We start from the raw sequence: 17,076 nt of genomic DNA, 5'->3' as shown, positions 1-17,076 counted from the left end.
CTTATTCTGCTTTGATACTCTATATACTGAAGGGATGCAGGAGGCACACCAGGTTAAGTGAGGATGCCTTTCAAGTTTTTCTCTGTCTCCACCTGCTGGAAGGGAGGCATAACCCATGGTCTGGACTGATCCATGGTACTACAGGAATGAAAATTATCAGGTGAGAACCAATTTTCTTTCATATTATGTAGGCTCTTAATCTCAGCCAAAAGGCCAAGAAGAGAATGTCCTCTGCTCATGACTCAGATCTTATGTTTGATCTCTGCCAAAAGGGCAGAGAAGTGATCTTGTGAACTAGCCTGATGGTGCATTGCTTAGTGCACAGCAGGAAACCTAGATCTTCTCACTGGGCAAGCATAGAATAGTAAGTGATGGCAGATAAAGACCAATTGACTCATCCAGTCTACCCATTTATTTTCCTTTGGGTAGATGAGCATGTAAATTTTCATACTTAAATCAACATCGACTTATCCCCATGCTTTTTACTTGTCTTCTCAACTTCTATTTTATTTGTATTTATTGATCTTATTATTCACAAATTTCAGTCAAATGATTGTTCACTCTGTCTTACAAATATTACATCCATAATAAGTAGTCAAGCCATATAGACATCCTAATATAAATAAACATCTACATTTTTTAAAAACCTGCTTATATACTTTGCTTAGAAAATTAAAATCAGCTAACATCCCATCATTTCTATAGACCTGATGAAATAGTTTGGCTGTTTACTTTTTTTCTAAAACATACATACTCATTTTTTGCCTCTCAATTCACTATCGAGCCTATTCCAACAAGAAGAAAATTACATTTCTGCAATGGATTTGAGGACAGTGGTTCAAACTTTGATATTATGCAAACTGGACTACTGCAATATGCTGTACATAAGGTTGTCAAATAATTGGACCCATGTATTGTAGTTAGTCCAGAATGCAGCTACTCGGATGATAACAGGGATTAGATTTAATGAGAAGACTACCCCAAAAGTTTTTTACTGGCTATCTACTGATGAGAGAGTGCAATTTAAAATGCTAACATTTGGTGCATAAAGCAATTTATAGTGGATGGTTTATATTTTGCTGATATGCTTCAGCCATATGTTCTGTCAACGTGAGCTAAGCTGCCTACATTTAGAGAATTATATTCAAATGTGATAATTCAAAATATGCCAACAGTATAATACATAGACACTTCTGTGCATCAACCAAAACAGAGGATAATAGAAACAAGAGTATATATTTTTTTCTTTTTTTTTCTTCCTGCAGATGTACCCTACAACCCCACTCCCCCAAACCCTTTTCCACTCCAAAGACTAACCATCTGTCTGAACATCATTTTAAATAAGACTTCATGCTTTGTGTGGCAAAGAACAAATATAAATGTCCCTTGTATCTAGAAAAGCTTTCTTTTTCCAAATGTCTCCGGATTTACTAATATATTTTTTCATGATCAACAAGTCATGCAATGTATTCCTCCATTTTGTCAGATATTTAGGGTCAGTACATTGCCGGTTTTGTAAAATAGATCCCTTTGCAAGCAGCCAAAGCTTCACATTTAGGGAATATAAACTGCAAGAAATCAGGAGAAACTTTCATACCTGCTAATTTCCTTTTCATTAGTCCTGCTGCACCAGTCCAGCCTTGGACTGTTTTCCTGGGTGACATCACAGCCAGGAGGTGGTACGAGCAGCAGGCATCCAGTATCCTTCTGACCAAGCTTCGGGTCAGACCCCTTGCACACTCAAAATATCATTACAGAAATAGTTTGTTCTGGTCTAGAGGACAACTGGAAAGTTCACTTAGAGGTTGCTTTTAAAAATGCTGCTCATGCAAAAATGCCCGCATATGTGGGCCACACACGAGCAACGCAGATTTTAAAAAGCCATGAAGTACGCACATTTATTCCCGTGCCCGTGTGAGGAAAAAAGGGCGGGGCCAACACTTAATGCATGTAACTCTGAACTTTAAAACCGAAAACCGCAGTGCGCATACACAAGATATCCACGCAACTTTACTGCTGCTCCTGATGAGATCTCAAGTTGTACGGCTTAGAGCAGTGGCGGGCAAACTATGGTCTGTGGGCCAAATACGGCGCTTAAAGGTTTTTAATCCAGCCTGCCTATCACGTGGACGCTCTCCATTATGTGCGGCCCGCTGATGCTCTGACCTGCCTGACCAAGACTGGAACATCGGCACGTGTCAAAGAGAGGCCCCTTTCATCTGCACGCTAGCAGGGTTCCCACCCCCACCAGCGAGAAGAGACTCCCATTCGTCAGTGATGGTAGGGTTCCCGCCAGCAAGGAGAGACACAGAGACGCGGCAGTGGCACCTGCTGGAGCCTAGGCCGATGGGGCTGAAAAAGAAGAAAGAGACATATTATTTTACTTTTTCTTGTTTCTTCTCATTGACCTAAAGAATTCTGGATGAAATGTCCTTGAAGGATCCTTTTTAGGTGATGTATTTCATGTTATTTATAGGTTATTTTTTACTTAGTTTATCTTCCTGGCTTTGATCAAAGAACACTGGCTTTTGCTGGAGTTGCCTCATGGTAATAATGAGTAGTGATGTAATAGAAAAAGGTGTGTCCTCTGTCTCCATCTGCTAAAAGGTGAAGTAAACCCTCATGTCTGGACTGGAGTAGCAGGATTCAAGTAAAGGAAATTATCAGGTAAGTTAAATTGTTTTGTTTTCCATCATTTTCCCCATGTTTCACCTTTCTGCTGTCAGTTATCTCACAGAGCCTTTGGGTTTGCAGGTGAGTTGGTGCTTTTCCCCCCCAAAACTGGTTTACATTTAGGCATGTTTAAGCAAGCACTGCATTGCATATAGCATTACGGAAATCTAAAATCCGTGAAATTACATCTATTGTAATCATTTCTCCTTTTTGGGTAGTTGAGAAACTTCAGTAGTCTCCCAAGAAATCTGGTTAACAATGTAATTTTAAATTCCTGCATAATACTATTTAAACTACCTCTGCCATTTTGGACTTCACAGCTGCAGATATGACACTGGTTATGGTTGCCTCTAGGGCATTCTTCGCTTAGCTGATAGGGTCTCTGTTGAATAGCATCCTTAATGTCCTCTGTATGTAGGGCTGTGGCAGTGCTTTTGGTCCTGTTTAGCCCAAGTATTGCAATGAAAGATGGATCTCCCATAGGGCTTCATTAAAGCAGCAGTGCCATCAATGAACCTTTCGTAAATCTAGTCAGAAGTCGCAAGGAACATGGAAGAGTCTTCTAGTGGTGCTGTTGGAGGCCAAAACGGTAACAGAACTCAAGACAAACTAATTGAGCCTTCTGGTCCTTATCTGCTGTCAGATTTTATGTTAAGTTATCATAATGCATTCTTTTTTTATTTCTAATTTGGATGAGCTAAAATTGTATAAGGCAGAACACTGCCCCATATCCAGGGACTTTTCTCAGGCAATTCAGCTATGTATTAAAGACGCACTGTTTTATGGTTCAGTGGGAGCAAGCTCAGGCTTGGCCTTAAAACTAGTGGCTTTGGATCACCATAAACTTTGCCCACTATTGATAATTTCCTTCCGAGAAATACATTGACAGGAACAGAGACCTTTAAAGGTCAGTGTATCATGAAATTCACTATGAAAGTTCAAAGTAACAGGGTTTCACAGTAACAGAGTTCTATTGTAACATGAAATGTAACCAGGTCATCTGTTTGGGTTGCTGAGAATTTGCTTCTGGAACAGTTGATATACCTAATGATTCCTCTGTGCTAGCAGTGATGTAATGGAAGTTGGAGATTGCTGCATGCTTTACGTATCAGCTTAGCTTTAACAGGAACCTTTTAATTTGTTTCCTTTCAGAAGAGCCACTGGCACCCGTTCTCCACACTGAGCGGTATATCAGTGGATATGGACTGCAGAAGGGAGAAATCAACACCATGGTTTACAACAGCCACCCATACCGGGCATTCCCCATCATGCTAATGGAGACTGTGCCTTGGTACCTGAGACTGTATGTTCATACCCTGGTAATCACGACAAAAGGCAAAGAAAACAAGCCAAGTAAGGATCCCCTTGCCTGCCTTCTGCAAACAATTACAGCCTTAAAGCAAAACCACGCAAATGCAAACATCCTCAGTGCTGTTCCTTAACAGTATAGCAGGTGCTCCAGCGCACACACACAACATAGGACCTGCTTCTTCGGGAGTGGAGTCGTCATGTTGTGGAAAGGTTTATACAGCATGGGCATGCTCTGTGCTGGAGCTGTTAGTCCTCCCAGCACTTTCAAATGTATTTTGTTTAATATGTTTTTTTACATTCGTAAAATAAGTTTTTAAAATATTTGATGTTAAGACGGCTTGATGAAGTTAGTAGTAGTGTTTCTTCATTTTTTTTGTGGAGATAATCTGTGGGTTGATTATTTTTATTTATTTATTTTTCCCCTGGTTTTTTGTTTTGTGTGTTTATTTTTTTTTTACACTTCCTTGCCTGGTCAGGTCACATTCCCATAATTTAGCCAAGTAGCTGTGGTCATAGGGGCCCAGTCATGAAAGGATTCTTGGATGACCTTAACCGGGAAGCTGAAACAGAACCTTCTGATAATATGCCCATTTCTTGTTTACCATTCTTCTGAATTCCCTTACTAGCCAGGTACTGCTGTAGATTCCAGTAGGTGAGATGCATGGAAGCTTGATCCTGTGTGGAGAATGAACACAAAGTGCCTTGCCAGCAGTGCTGACCTGTGGAATCCAGGCCCTGGTGGACAATTAATAGACTGTGGGAACAGGTTTTGAAACCTAACAATCAGTAGAACTTCCTCATTTAAAATAAAAGGCACCAGCTGTAATAGAATTAAGTAGGGGTATGGGGGATTTGATTCCCATAATGCTTGCATTGAATCCCACCCCACTGCTCAGCATGAACATAAGCTGGTACCTAACCTCTCTATGCTTGAACAGGTTGTAAGCACACTGGGAGCAGTGGCCTCGTAGCCATGCAATTTATCTTCGAGACTAGCACTATCAGACCTAGACTGACATTTGTATAAATACATATTTTTAGAGTTCTCGTTTTATCCTGGCAATCTTTAAGGAAAAATCCTGGATTGATCAAAAGTTCCTGTTCATACCCCAGATAAGGCCAGACAAGTGGGTTTTGCCTACCTACCAGCAGAAGGAGGCAGAGAACTAAAAAGCTTTTCAGGCACTGCTACTTAACTGAGTCTGCCACCTGCAGTCCCTCAGTATTTCTGTCTCCAGCAGATGGTAGAGGTGCAAACCTGCAGTCTTGAAAAAAAAGAGAATAAAGAAAGAGAAGTTATTTATTTTTATTTAAGCATTTTATATACTGTCATTCCTAATAAAGATCACAATGGTTCACAAGAGACATTCATAGACCATGGCTATTCAATAGTTTGATACATTCATAATATGGGTCTATACATTCATAGGGTCAGATCAATACATTCATGACTCAGGTTGATACTTGAAAGAGGACTAGTACATGACATGAGTCTAGAATTAGGAAAGGAAGTGGGGGAGTTGGCAATCCTTGTTGGGCTTTAACCCACAGCATCCAGGAGTCGGAAAGCCAGGGGTCATAGTTCCCTCTCTTCTCTGAGGTCTTCTTCCCTGAGTCTTCAGCCAGCAGCAAGGAAGTAAATCATTTCTCACAGGACAAGCAGGATGGTAGTCCTCACATATGGGTGACATCACAGGATGGAGCCCAATCACGGAACACTTTTGTCAAAGTTTCCAGAACTTTGACTGGCCATGCCCAGCATGGCACTAACCCTGCAGCCAGCAGAGGGTCCCCCTTCAGTCTTCTTTTTTCCGTGCAGCAGTAGCCTTGCAGTTAAGGAGCTCTGCAGAGATTCCTGACAGTAATTTTCCTCACGGAATTACTAAAAGTTAATTTGCCTCACAGGGTCCCTCCTTTAACTTTTTCAAGCTGCGATACTCCGGTAAGTTTTTACCCGTTTTTCCATCTATTACCGTCGAGTTTGGCCCTCCCGGCCTACTGGCCATCGACCGTACCGCGGCTCAGTTTTTGCCATGGCGTCTGGGTTCTGTCGGTGCCTGGACTGTAATCACACCATGTCCATCACAGACCCCCATAAAATCTGTGTAATTTGTCTTGGACGAGAGCACGATGTCTTGACCTGCTCCAAATGTGCCCTAATGACACCAAAAGGTCGCAAGGCCAGAATGGAGAAGATGGAACTTCTCTTCCATGCTCAAACCCCGATGCCATCTATTGCATCGACATCGTCAGAACCGGCTCCGTCAACTTCGCACCAACATCAACCACCGTCCGGTCACTGTCTGGCATCGACAACATCTCTGCCTTCGACACCCTCTACTCCCGCTCAGGACTGAGAGGATCGTAGAGATAAAAATCGCCACCGGCATCGAAAGTTTCGGACCATGGAGGGAGCGAAATCATCATCCGAGCCATTGTCTAAGAAACCCCATCCAGAAAAGGCACCAACCTTTTCGGCGACCAGGTCACCGAGGCTACCCTCACCCGACAGGGTATCAGGAGCCGCGACTCCGCCTTTAACGGTGGTCCCTCCGGCTATGCCTCTGCCTCCTTCTTCTGTTCCGGAGCCAGGGCTGCTTGCTCCAGGTCTCCGAGAAGATCTGGAACGGATGGTTCAGGAGGCCATAGATAAGGCATTGCATCGATTCCAGGTTCCTCCAGCACTGACAGCGGTACCGATTGCGGAACCGACCATCAACCCGATTCCAGCAGCATTGGCACCGCTGCTCTCAAGGATGGGAAGCGTTCATGGCCGCTTTTCCACCGATGGACCCCGGGTCACCGATGTCCGGTGCCCTCCCCGCTTGCTTTGTCATCGGGAGGAGAAACACTGTTCTGCATCCCTCCATCAGGAGTTCTGCCGATGCCTCAGCCATTGATGCCGATACGTCCCTCGATGCCACCGATCCACCCATCGGTGCCGATACGTCCGGCGCCACCGAGCCATCCATCGATGCCCTCGATGCCTGTGCCTTCGATGCCTTCATTGGTGCCTCCACTCAGTCCTTCGGAACCTAGACCAGGACCTTCAGGGATCCCACCGCCCCGTCCTCCTCTAGCTCCTAGAGGAACAGGTGCTGATCCCTACGATACTTGGACTGATTATTCTTCACCAGACACCGAGGATTTGCCTTCACCACCTTCACCCACTGAAAGCAGAAAGCATTCTCCTCCAGAGGACCTTTCCTTTATAAATTTTGTGAAGGAGATGTCTGAATTGGTTCCCTTCCAATTACAGACTGAACTAGTTGACAGGCATCAAATGATGGAGCTGTTACAATTCCTAGATGCTTCCAAGGAAATAACCTCCATCCCTATCCACCAGGTTCTTCTGGATCTCCTCAAAAAGAACTGGGAACATCCTGGCTCTGTGGCCCCAGTCCACAGGAAAGCTGACACCACCTATCTCATCCAGTCAGCTCCAGGTTTTCACAAACCCCAATTGGATCACTAATCTGTGGTTGTAGAATCTGCCCAGAAAAGAGCAAGGAGATCAAAACCTCACACTTCCTTCCCCCCAGTCAAGGAACAGAAGTTTCTAGATGCCATTGGTCGCCGTGTCTTCCAGGGAGCAATGCTCATCTCTAGAATTGCCTCTTCTCAGCTCTATATGACCCAATATAATAGGGTCTTTTTAAGCAGATACAAGACTTAACAGACTCCCTGCCTCAGCAATTTCAAGATCAGCTCCAAACCCTAGTAAACAAGGGTTTTGAGGCAGGCAAGCATGAGATCAGATCATCTTACGACATCTTTGTCACTGCTACCAGGGTATCTGCAGCTGCTATCTCGGCAAGACAATGGGCCTGGCTCGAGTCTTCCGACCTTCGCCCTGAAGTACAAGTCAGACTATCCGACCTGCCTTGTGTAGGAAATAATGTGTTTGGCGAGCAGATTCAATGAACAGTAGCGGAATTAAAGGATCATCATGAAATCTTAAGACAGCTCTCTCTGATACCTTCTGAGTACTCTTCAAAACAACCCTTCCGGAAGGACTCTAAGAAGTCATTCTTCCGCCCGAAGAAATCTTACCTGCCACCATCTAGAACTCGTTCTATGAGACCGTTTCAAAAAGCCCAGTCTCGTCAGACACGAAAACAAAAACAGCAAGCAGCTCCTCAGCCGGGCCCTGCTTCTGGTTTTTGACTCCTGCATAGAGAGCAGCAGCCAGATTCCATCGCCCCACATACCAGTGGGAGGTCTATTTGTGCCATTTCACCAACGGGTGGCACTCCATCACCTCAGACCAGTGGGTCCTGGCGATAATTTCTCAGGGTTATCATCTGAACTTTCTCTCCATTCCACCAGACTCCCCACCTCTACTGATGTGGAGAACATCTGATCCACTCCATCTTTCTGGAACAGGAGGTCTCCCTCCTCCTCCAGTACAGGGCAATAGAACCAGTACCATGCTCTCAGCAAGGCCTAGGGTTCTATTCCCGGTACTTTCTAATCCCCAAAAAATCGGGAGGCGTTCGTCCAGTTCTGGACTTATGTGCCCTCAACAAGTACCTCCAGCGAGAGAAGTTCAAAATGGTAACCTTGGGCTCTCTTCTTCCTTTTCTACAAAGAGGAGACTGGCTCTGCTCTCTAGACCTCCAGGACGCATACACGCCTATCGTGATAATTCCATCTTATCACAAATACCTAAGGTTTCTAGTAGGCCCCAAGCACTATCAGTACCGAGTGCTTCCATTCGGCCTCGCATCTGCACCACGAGTCTTCACAAAATGCCTCGTCGTGGTTGCAGCCTTCCTCAGGACTCAAGGTGTTCACGTCTACCCCTATCTAGACGATTGGTTGATCAGGGCTCCCACTCAGCAAGCTGCTCTGTCGTCCCTGCATCTTACCTTACATACTCTAATCTCGCTAGGATTTCTCGTCAATTACAACAAATCCTACTTAGTCCCGTCACAAACATTGTCGTTCATTGGGGCAGACTTGGACACCTTGCAGGCAAAGGCTTTTCTGCCTCGACAGCGAGCTCTCACTCTCGTGTTTCTTGCACACCAGCTGCAGTCTCAGCACTCCACGAGTGCACACCACTTTCTCATCCTATTGGGACACATGGCGTCCTCAGTTCAGGTCACCCCAATGGCTCGCTTGGCCATGAGAGTCATGCAGTGGACTCTGTCACAATGGACTCAATCCATTCAGCCCCTGTCAACCATTGTCCACATAACCGACTCACTCCGTCAGTCTCTCGCCTGGTGGAGAAATCAGGTCAATCTCCTCCAAGGCTTGCCCTTCCAGGCTCCAGGTCCTCAAATAACTCTCACCACCGATGCTTCCAACCTCGGCTGGGGAGCCCATGTGGCCGAGCTGCAGCTCGGCCCATGTGTCCGAGTTGCAGACATAAGGCTCTTGGTCTCCAGCGGAAGCCAAACACCAAATTTCCTGGAGCTTCGAGCAATCAGATATGCTCTCAGGACATTTCAGGATTGCCTCTCAAATCAAGTTATCCTGATCCAGATGGACAACCAGGTGGCCATGTGGTACATCAACAAACAGGAAGGCATGGGTTCCTTCCTTCTGTGTCAGGAAGCTGCACAGATATGGGCGGAAGCTCTCTCCCATTCGATGTACCTCAGGGTCACCTACTTGCCGGGAGTGGACAATGTGTTGGCAGAGAAGTCAACCGCACGAGTGGTCTCTCAACCCCTCGGTAGCGAACTCCATCTTCCAACAATGGGGATATCCTCAATAGACCTCTTTGCGTCTCCTCAAAACCGCAAAATAGAGAACTTCTGCTCTCTCATTCGCAGCAAACACTCTCAGCCCAGAGACGCATTCTCCCTCTCGTGGGCAACCGGTCTACTCTACGCATTCCCTCCACTTCCTCTTCTCTCGAAGATTCTCGTGAAGTTACGTTGGGACAAGGTAACTATGATCTTGATAGCACCTCACTGGCCACGCCAAGGGTGGTTTCCAATACTGCAGGATCTCTCCATTTGCAGGTACATTCCCTTGGGAAAGGACTCGCTTCTAATCATTCAAAACGACGGGTGCCTCCGCCACCCCAACCTTCGTGCCTTGACCCTGATGGCATGGATGTTGAAAGGTTAATCCTTCAGCCACTTAACCTTTCTGAACCAGTTTTCCGTGTCTTGATTGCTTCACGGAAACCTTCCACGAGAAAATCTTACAAATGGAACAGGTTCACGTCGTGGTGCTCTTCAGTCCCTTGACCCCTTTACCTGTCCAATCACAAAGTTTTTGGACTATCTCTGGCACTTATCAGGTCTAAAAACTTCTTCCATCAGAATGCATGTCAGTGCATTCTGATGGAATGAATTCTGATGGAATTAAATAGCCAATGCTGTTCCCTAAGTCAACTTGATTAATAACAGTTAATGGACTTCTCCAAGAACTTATCTAAATCTTTTTTTAAAACCGAGCTACATTAACTGCACTAACCACATCCTCTGGCAACAAATTCCAGAGTTTAATTGTACATTGAGTGAGAGAGAATTTTCTCTGATTAGTTTTTAAATGTGCTACTTGCTAACTTCATGGAGTGCCCCCTAGTCCTTCTGTTATCCAAAAGAGTAAACAATCTATTTTCATTTACTCATTCTAGCCCTCTCATAATTTTATAGACCTCGATCATAATCCCCCTCAGCCATCTCTTCTCCAAGCTGAACAGCCCTAACTTCTTTAGACTTTCCTCATAAGGGAACCATTCCATCCTCTTTATCATTTTGGTCACCCTTCTCTGTTCCTTCTCCAGTGCAACTATATCTTGATATAGCAATGTTCCATTGGTTAACCTCCTTCCACCAGGTATCTGAGATGCCAATTATGTCTATCATTCACTGCTGTACACTCTAACTCTCCCATCTTACTTCTTAGATTTCTGGCACTGGCATACAGACATTTCAAAGTGTGTTTTTTATTTGTACTAATAATCTGCTTTTCAGTTGATAGGGATAATTTGGAATCCTTTAGCTCAAGTGATATTTTATTTATAGGCACGTGGACTACTTTTGCTTTTATTGGAACCTCTCTGTTGAGATGCCCTAACTCTCCTGTTTTATTAGTATCCTTTGAAGATACCTTCCTCTGGACCATGCACTGCTGAGTGACTGTCGGCTTTCCCCCTTTTTGTAGTTTAATAGCTGCTCTATCTTCTTTTTAAAAGTTAGTGCCAACAGCCTGGTCCCACTATGGTTAAGATGGAGCCTGTCCTTTCGAAAAAGACCCTTCCCACAAAAGGTTGTCCAGTTCCTTATAAAACTGAATCCCTCTTCCCTGCACCATCATCTCATCCACACATTGAGACTCCAGAGCTCTGCCTGCCTCTGGGAACCTGCATGTGGAACAGGGAGCACTTCAGAGAATGCCATCCTGGAGGTTCTGAATTTCAGCTTTCTACCTAAACTCCTAAATTTGGCTTCCAGAGCCTCCCTCCCACATTTTCCTATGTTGTTGGTGCCCACATGTACCATGACAGTTGGCTCCTCCACAGAACTGTCTAAAATCCTATCTAGGTGATCCGTGAGGTCCGCCACCTTCGCACCAGGCAGGCAAGTTACCAGGCGGTCCTCACATCCACCAGCCACCCAACCATCTACATTTCTAATAATCAGATCAACTATGATGGCTGACCTAACCCTTCCCTCCTAGGTAGTAGCCCTGAGAGACTTATCCTCTGTGCGAGAGGACAGTGCATCACCTGGAGAGCAGGTCCTTGCTACAGGATCACTTCCTGCTACACCAGGGTGATGCTGTCCAAACAGGAGACCTTTCTGATCCAAGGCAGCACCGGGTCTGCCAGACTGGATTTGGGACTTGGCTACTATGTCCCTGAAAGTCTCATCAATGTACCTCTGCTGCCTCAGCTCCTTCAGGTCTGCCACTCTAGCCTCCAGAGATCGGACTCGCTCTCTGAGAGCCAGGAGCTCTTTGCACCGGGTGCACACATGCAAGCTCTCACAAATGGGAATAAAAATCATATGTGTGACACTCTATACAAAAGCCTGGAAAGCTCCCCCTCCCCCCTTGCTGCTGGTTCACCCTAATCTGGGTGACTGGCTTATCTGGATGAAGTACAATGTTGCTGGTCAGTTCAAAGGGTGCTGGAGATGTTACGTTCAATGGGCTTGGTTGTGAACTTAGCAAAAAGTCATCTTGCTCCAAGCTAGTCGTTGGAGTATTTGGAGGCGAGATTTGACACTCGACTGGGTAAGGCGTTTCTTACCTCAGAGAGGATTCTGAAGTTGCAGTTGCAGGTGGTCTATCACACATGCCAGTGCCCAGGGCCTGGGATTTACCTGCAGTTCTGGGTCTATGGCATATACGTTAGATTTAGTGCCATGGGCCTTTGCTCACATGTGTCCGCTTCAGAGGGCACTTCTGTACTGTTGACATCCATTGTCTAAGGCGTTTCATTGGCCCTTACCGCTGCAGGGGGCCTTTGGATCCAGTTTCTCATGGTGGTTGTCGTGACCCAATTTGGAGAAGGAAGTGGATCAGGAGGTTCCGGACTTGGGTGGTGGTGACCATGGATGCCAATCTCAGGCTTAGGGCAGTCTGTCAAGGGCAGTCAGCCCAATGGTGGTGGTCGCCAGTAGAGGTGACCTGCTCTATCAATCATTTGGATAAAAGGGTGGTTCACAGAGCTTTGAGGTGTTCCTTCCTCAGGTTCAGGGTCGAAAGGTGAGAGTGTTCAGGCAATGCAACAGTGGGTAGTGCATGTCAATCGTCAAGGTGGGACAAAGAGTCGAGGAATGGTTCTGGAAGCCCAGGAATTATTTGTCTGGGCAAAACAGTACCTGCAAGGGATTGCAGCATCTCATGTTGCAGGAGTGGACAATGTACAGGCGGATTATCTTAGCAGGCAGCAGTTGGACCCCGGGGAATGGGAGTGTTGATGGAGGTGTTAGACTTCATCCAGGCTAGATCGGGCAATCCCCAACTGGATTTGATGGCATTGCTCAGCAGTGCCAAAGCGAGGAGATTCTTCAGGCGCAGAAGGGATTGACATTCTGGTTCTTCTGTGGCCAACAGGGATTCTGCTGTACGTGTTTCCTCCATGGCCTCTTGTAGGTCGTCTTGTGTCGCATAGAACGTCATCCAGGCAGGGTGGTGGTGGTGATGGTGCCAAAGTGGTCACGGCGGCTATGGTTTGCAGATCTTGTTCATCTTGCCATGGCTGTGCCTGTCTGGTTCATTTTCAAGGTCTGCTCGGAGAAGGACCTATCTTCTCTGATTGGGTGGATCGCTTTTGTCTCGAGCTTGGCTTTTGAGAGAAGATGTTTAAGATCAAAAGGGTACTCTGAGTTGGTTATGGCTACGTTGCTTCGGGCATGGAGACCTGCCATGTCGCTAGCTTATGTCAGGATGTGGAGAGTTCTTGAGTCCTGTGTGTAGAGGAGGACCTGAATGCATTACGGGTGGATGCTCTGCACATCCTGGCCTTTTTAAAGCAGGGCTTGACTAAGGGCCTTACCTATAATTCGCGCAGCCTTGGGATGCTTTCGTGGGAAGTTGCAAGGAAGCTGTTGTGGTCTCACCTGGATATCATACGATTTCCCAAGGAGCCATCCCTTGGGAAATCCCCCGGTGCGAAGGATATGTCCTTCTTGGAGCTTAAATATGGTGTTGCAAGGTATTTGTGGTCCTCTGTGGAAGGCGTCATTGAAGGACCTTACTTTGAAATTGTTTTTTCTGGTAGTGATCTGTTCAGCCAGAACGATTTCTGAGCTTTAGGCTTTGTCCTGTAAAGAACTGTTTCCGTGGTTTTCAGACTATAGTGTGCCTTTGTGGACGGTATCCTCGTTTTTGCCAAAGGTTGTTTAGTCATTCCACCTCAACCAGATGTTAGAGCTTCCAGCTTTTCTGAGTTTGGTTGGGGAGGGGCAGCATGCGAGGGAACTACAATTCCTGAATGTTCGTTGGACTCTGTTGCGGTATCTTAAGGTCACTAATGGGTTACGGTGGTCAGATCATCTCTTTATCTTGTTCGGATGTGCAAAGAAAGGAAATAAGGCTTCTAAAGCCACTATTGCTCGTTGGTTGAAGGAGACTATTTTTTCAGCCTATCTCTATAAGGGTCGGATGGTCCCAGAGGAGTTGTGAGCACAATCAACTACATTGTGGGAAACCTCCTGGCCAGAGTGTCAGTTGGTGTCACCACAGGAGATTTGTAGAGCAGCCACTTGTTGTCATTTCACACTTTCGCTAAGGATTATCACTTAAATGTGTGGGCACCAGAGGAAGTGAGTTTTGATGAGTGTGTTCTGCGAGCGGGTCTTTCAGGTTCCCACCCAGTGTAGGGAAGCTTGGGTACATCCCACTTGTCTGGACTGATCTGGAGAATGAACAGGAAAGGAAAATTGGTTCCTACCTGTTAATTTTCGTTCCTGAAATATCACAGATCGGTCCAGAGACCCATCACCTGGATTCTGAAAGATTAAGAACATGCCATACTGGATCAGACCTAAGGTCCATCAAGCCCAGCATCCTGTTTCCAACAGTGGCCAATCCAAGCCATAAGAACCTGTCAAGTACCCAAAAACTGTCTATCCCATGTTACTGTTGCTAGTAATAGCAGTGGCTATTTTCTAAGTCAGCTTAATTAATAGCAGGTAATGGACTTCTCCTCCAAAACTTATCCAACCCTTTTTTAAACACAACTACACTAACTGTACTAACCACATCCTCTGGCAACAAATTCTAGAGTTTAATTGTGTGTTGAGTGAAAATGAACTTTCTTCAATTAGTTTTAAATGTGCCACATGCTAACTTCATGGAGTCCTTCTATTATCCAAAAGAGTAAATAACCGATTCACATTTACCTGTTCTAGACCTCATGATTTTAAACACCTCTATCATATCCCCCCTCGGGCCGTCTCTTCTCCAAGCTGAACAGCCCTAACCTCTTTAGTCTTTTCTCATAGGGGAGCTGTTCCATCCCTTTTATCATTTTGGTCGCCCTTCTCTGTACCTTCTCCATCACAACTATATCGTTGAAGTTAGTTCATTAGAGCAGAGATTAGTTTTGTATATAATTGGAACCTCTGGTCCGAAAGTAGTCTTGTTTTTTGTTTTGTTTTTTCTGTCTCCTTGAATGTGAGGGCTCCAACCTGGGATTCTATGTTTGCCCTAGGGAAGGGAGTTGTTGCTTGAGTTTAAATGGCTCTACATTGGCTCGGGTACAGGTCAGTACTTAGGGGACTGCAGGTGGCACTTTAAGTAGCAGTGTTTGAAAAGCTTTTTAGTTCTCTGCCTCCATCTGCTGGTAGGGATGCATAACCCATTTGTCTGGACTGTGTATGGTATTTCAGGAATGGAAATTAGCAGGTAAGAACCAATTGTCCTATAATCACCAGCTGTGCACAACAAGGGAAAAAAAGACAATTATTTTTGCTGAAAAGCTGTTCAAAGCATCTGTAGAAGAGTGTGTTTAAAAAGAATGGTGCTTATTACAATAGTGAGGTTTTATAGCATTTGGAAATTCAGAAATAATCTTCAGATGACGATGGCCAAGTTCTTTCAGCAATCCCAGTATCCTCCCAAAGATGTGGGACCACTAAGCTAGGGATGATAAACTCCCATTGTCGGGTGTTGCACTCGGGTTGTGTTTTCAAGATTTCCCCAACAAACCTGATGTGTGAAACAAAGATAAGACTGTTTGCGTTCTGCACCACTCTGACCAGAAATGCCTTTTACAGACTGTTAAGTGAATGATTGTGAATAAATAAAAAGTCATTTTAATATAATATGCTAGATGATGGCAGAGAAGGACTAATTGAAGTATCCATTCTGCTCAGTTGTTCTTGTCCACTCTAACATTCTATCCCAGCTGCCAGTTGTAGAAGCTTGACCACTTGTATTTATTTATTTATTTATTTCTTTTATATACCGCCCTTTTGACAGGTGTCATATCAAATCGGTTTACATGTAACACGGGGGTAAACATTCTTATCAACCATTTAACAGTAAAATAATCAGAGGAGGTAATAAAGTTACATATAACAAGGAGATCGAACTTGGGAAAAGAAGAAAGAGAAGGACAGAGGGATATTGTAGGATATTGCACTTTGTCCAAGTCATTTGTGTCATCTTCCTCTTTAGTTCGCAACCATCCTGAGCATACATCTTCCATAATTAATCCAGCACCTCTGACTGTAGGTGTTTAGAGCTATTGTGGAAAGGAGAATGTCTGTCTGTAACTTCATTAACATAACATCACATTATTGAGCCCCTCTCTGAGAGAAGGCATAGGATTATAAGCCGTGGAGAAAGCTGCTTGACTGTTGGTTTTCTAATTGCTTTTTGATTTAAGGTTATCCTGGAAATTGGTCCCATTTGTGATACAGAGGTTCGTGTTTACTGACCTTGTTCTGGGGAGTAATATTAATCTGTGGAAGGGACTTGGTTCATGTTTTGAGTTCTGGGATAGGGGGCAATGTCCTGTTGTGGATTTATAACTGGCTAAAGGATAGGAGACAGCGTAGGACTGAATTGTCATTTCAATGGAGAAAGGTAAATGGAGGAGAGCCCCAGGGATCTGTACTGGGACCTGTGCTTTTTAATATATTAATAAATGATCTGGAAAAGGGAGTGATGAATGAGGTGATCACATTTCAGGTGGCACAAAATTGTTCTAAATTCAGATCGTTAGCCAGTTGTGAAGAACTGCAAGAGAACCTTGCGAGACTGGAGCATTGAGCGTCTAAATGGCAGATGAAATTTAATGTGGACAAGTTGAAAGTGATGCATATAGAGAAGAGGAATCCAAACTGTAGGTATACGATGTTGAGTTCCATATTAGGGGTCACCACTCAGGAAAAGGATCTTGGAATCATTGTGGATGATACTTTCGAAATCCGAGGACCAGTGTGCAGCAGCAATCAAAAAAGCAAATAGAATAGTAGGTATATTCAGGAAAGAAATGGAAAATAAAACACAGGATATCCTAATGCCTCTGTATCAATCTATAGTGCGATTTCACCTTAAGTAGTGGAGGAGTAGCCTAGTGGTTAGAGCAGTGGGCTATGAACCAAGAGACCAGGATTCGAGTCCTGCTGTCGCTCCTTGAGACCTTGGGCAAGTCACTTTACCCTC

At 44.9% G+C, this 17,076-nt stretch overlaps 1 protein-coding gene across 1 annotated transcript in view; it reads left to right on the top strand.

Annotated features, from left to right (window-relative positions):
- PIGT (phosphatidylinositol glycan anchor biosynthesis class T) overlaps positions 1 to 17,076 on the top strand; it is a 77,990-nt gene that overhangs the window by 50,544 nt on the left and 10,370 nt on the right. Inside the window, exon 9 of the mRNA XM_029611961.1 lies at positions 3,826 to 4,026. Within this exon, the coding sequence (XP_029467821.1) occupies positions 3,826 to 4,026 (201 nt within the window). The remainder of the gene's footprint in view (positions 1 to 3,825; positions 4,027 to 17,076) is intronic.

The sequence above is a fragment of the Rhinatrema bivittatum genome, chromosome 8, assembly GCF_901001135.1.
Source record: "Rhinatrema bivittatum chromosome 8, aRhiBiv1.1, whole genome shotgun sequence".
NCBI lineage: Eukaryota > Metazoa > Chordata > Amphibia > Gymnophiona > Rhinatrematidae > Rhinatrema > Rhinatrema bivittatum.
This window is presented reverse-complemented; position numbering and strand designations above follow the sequence as displayed.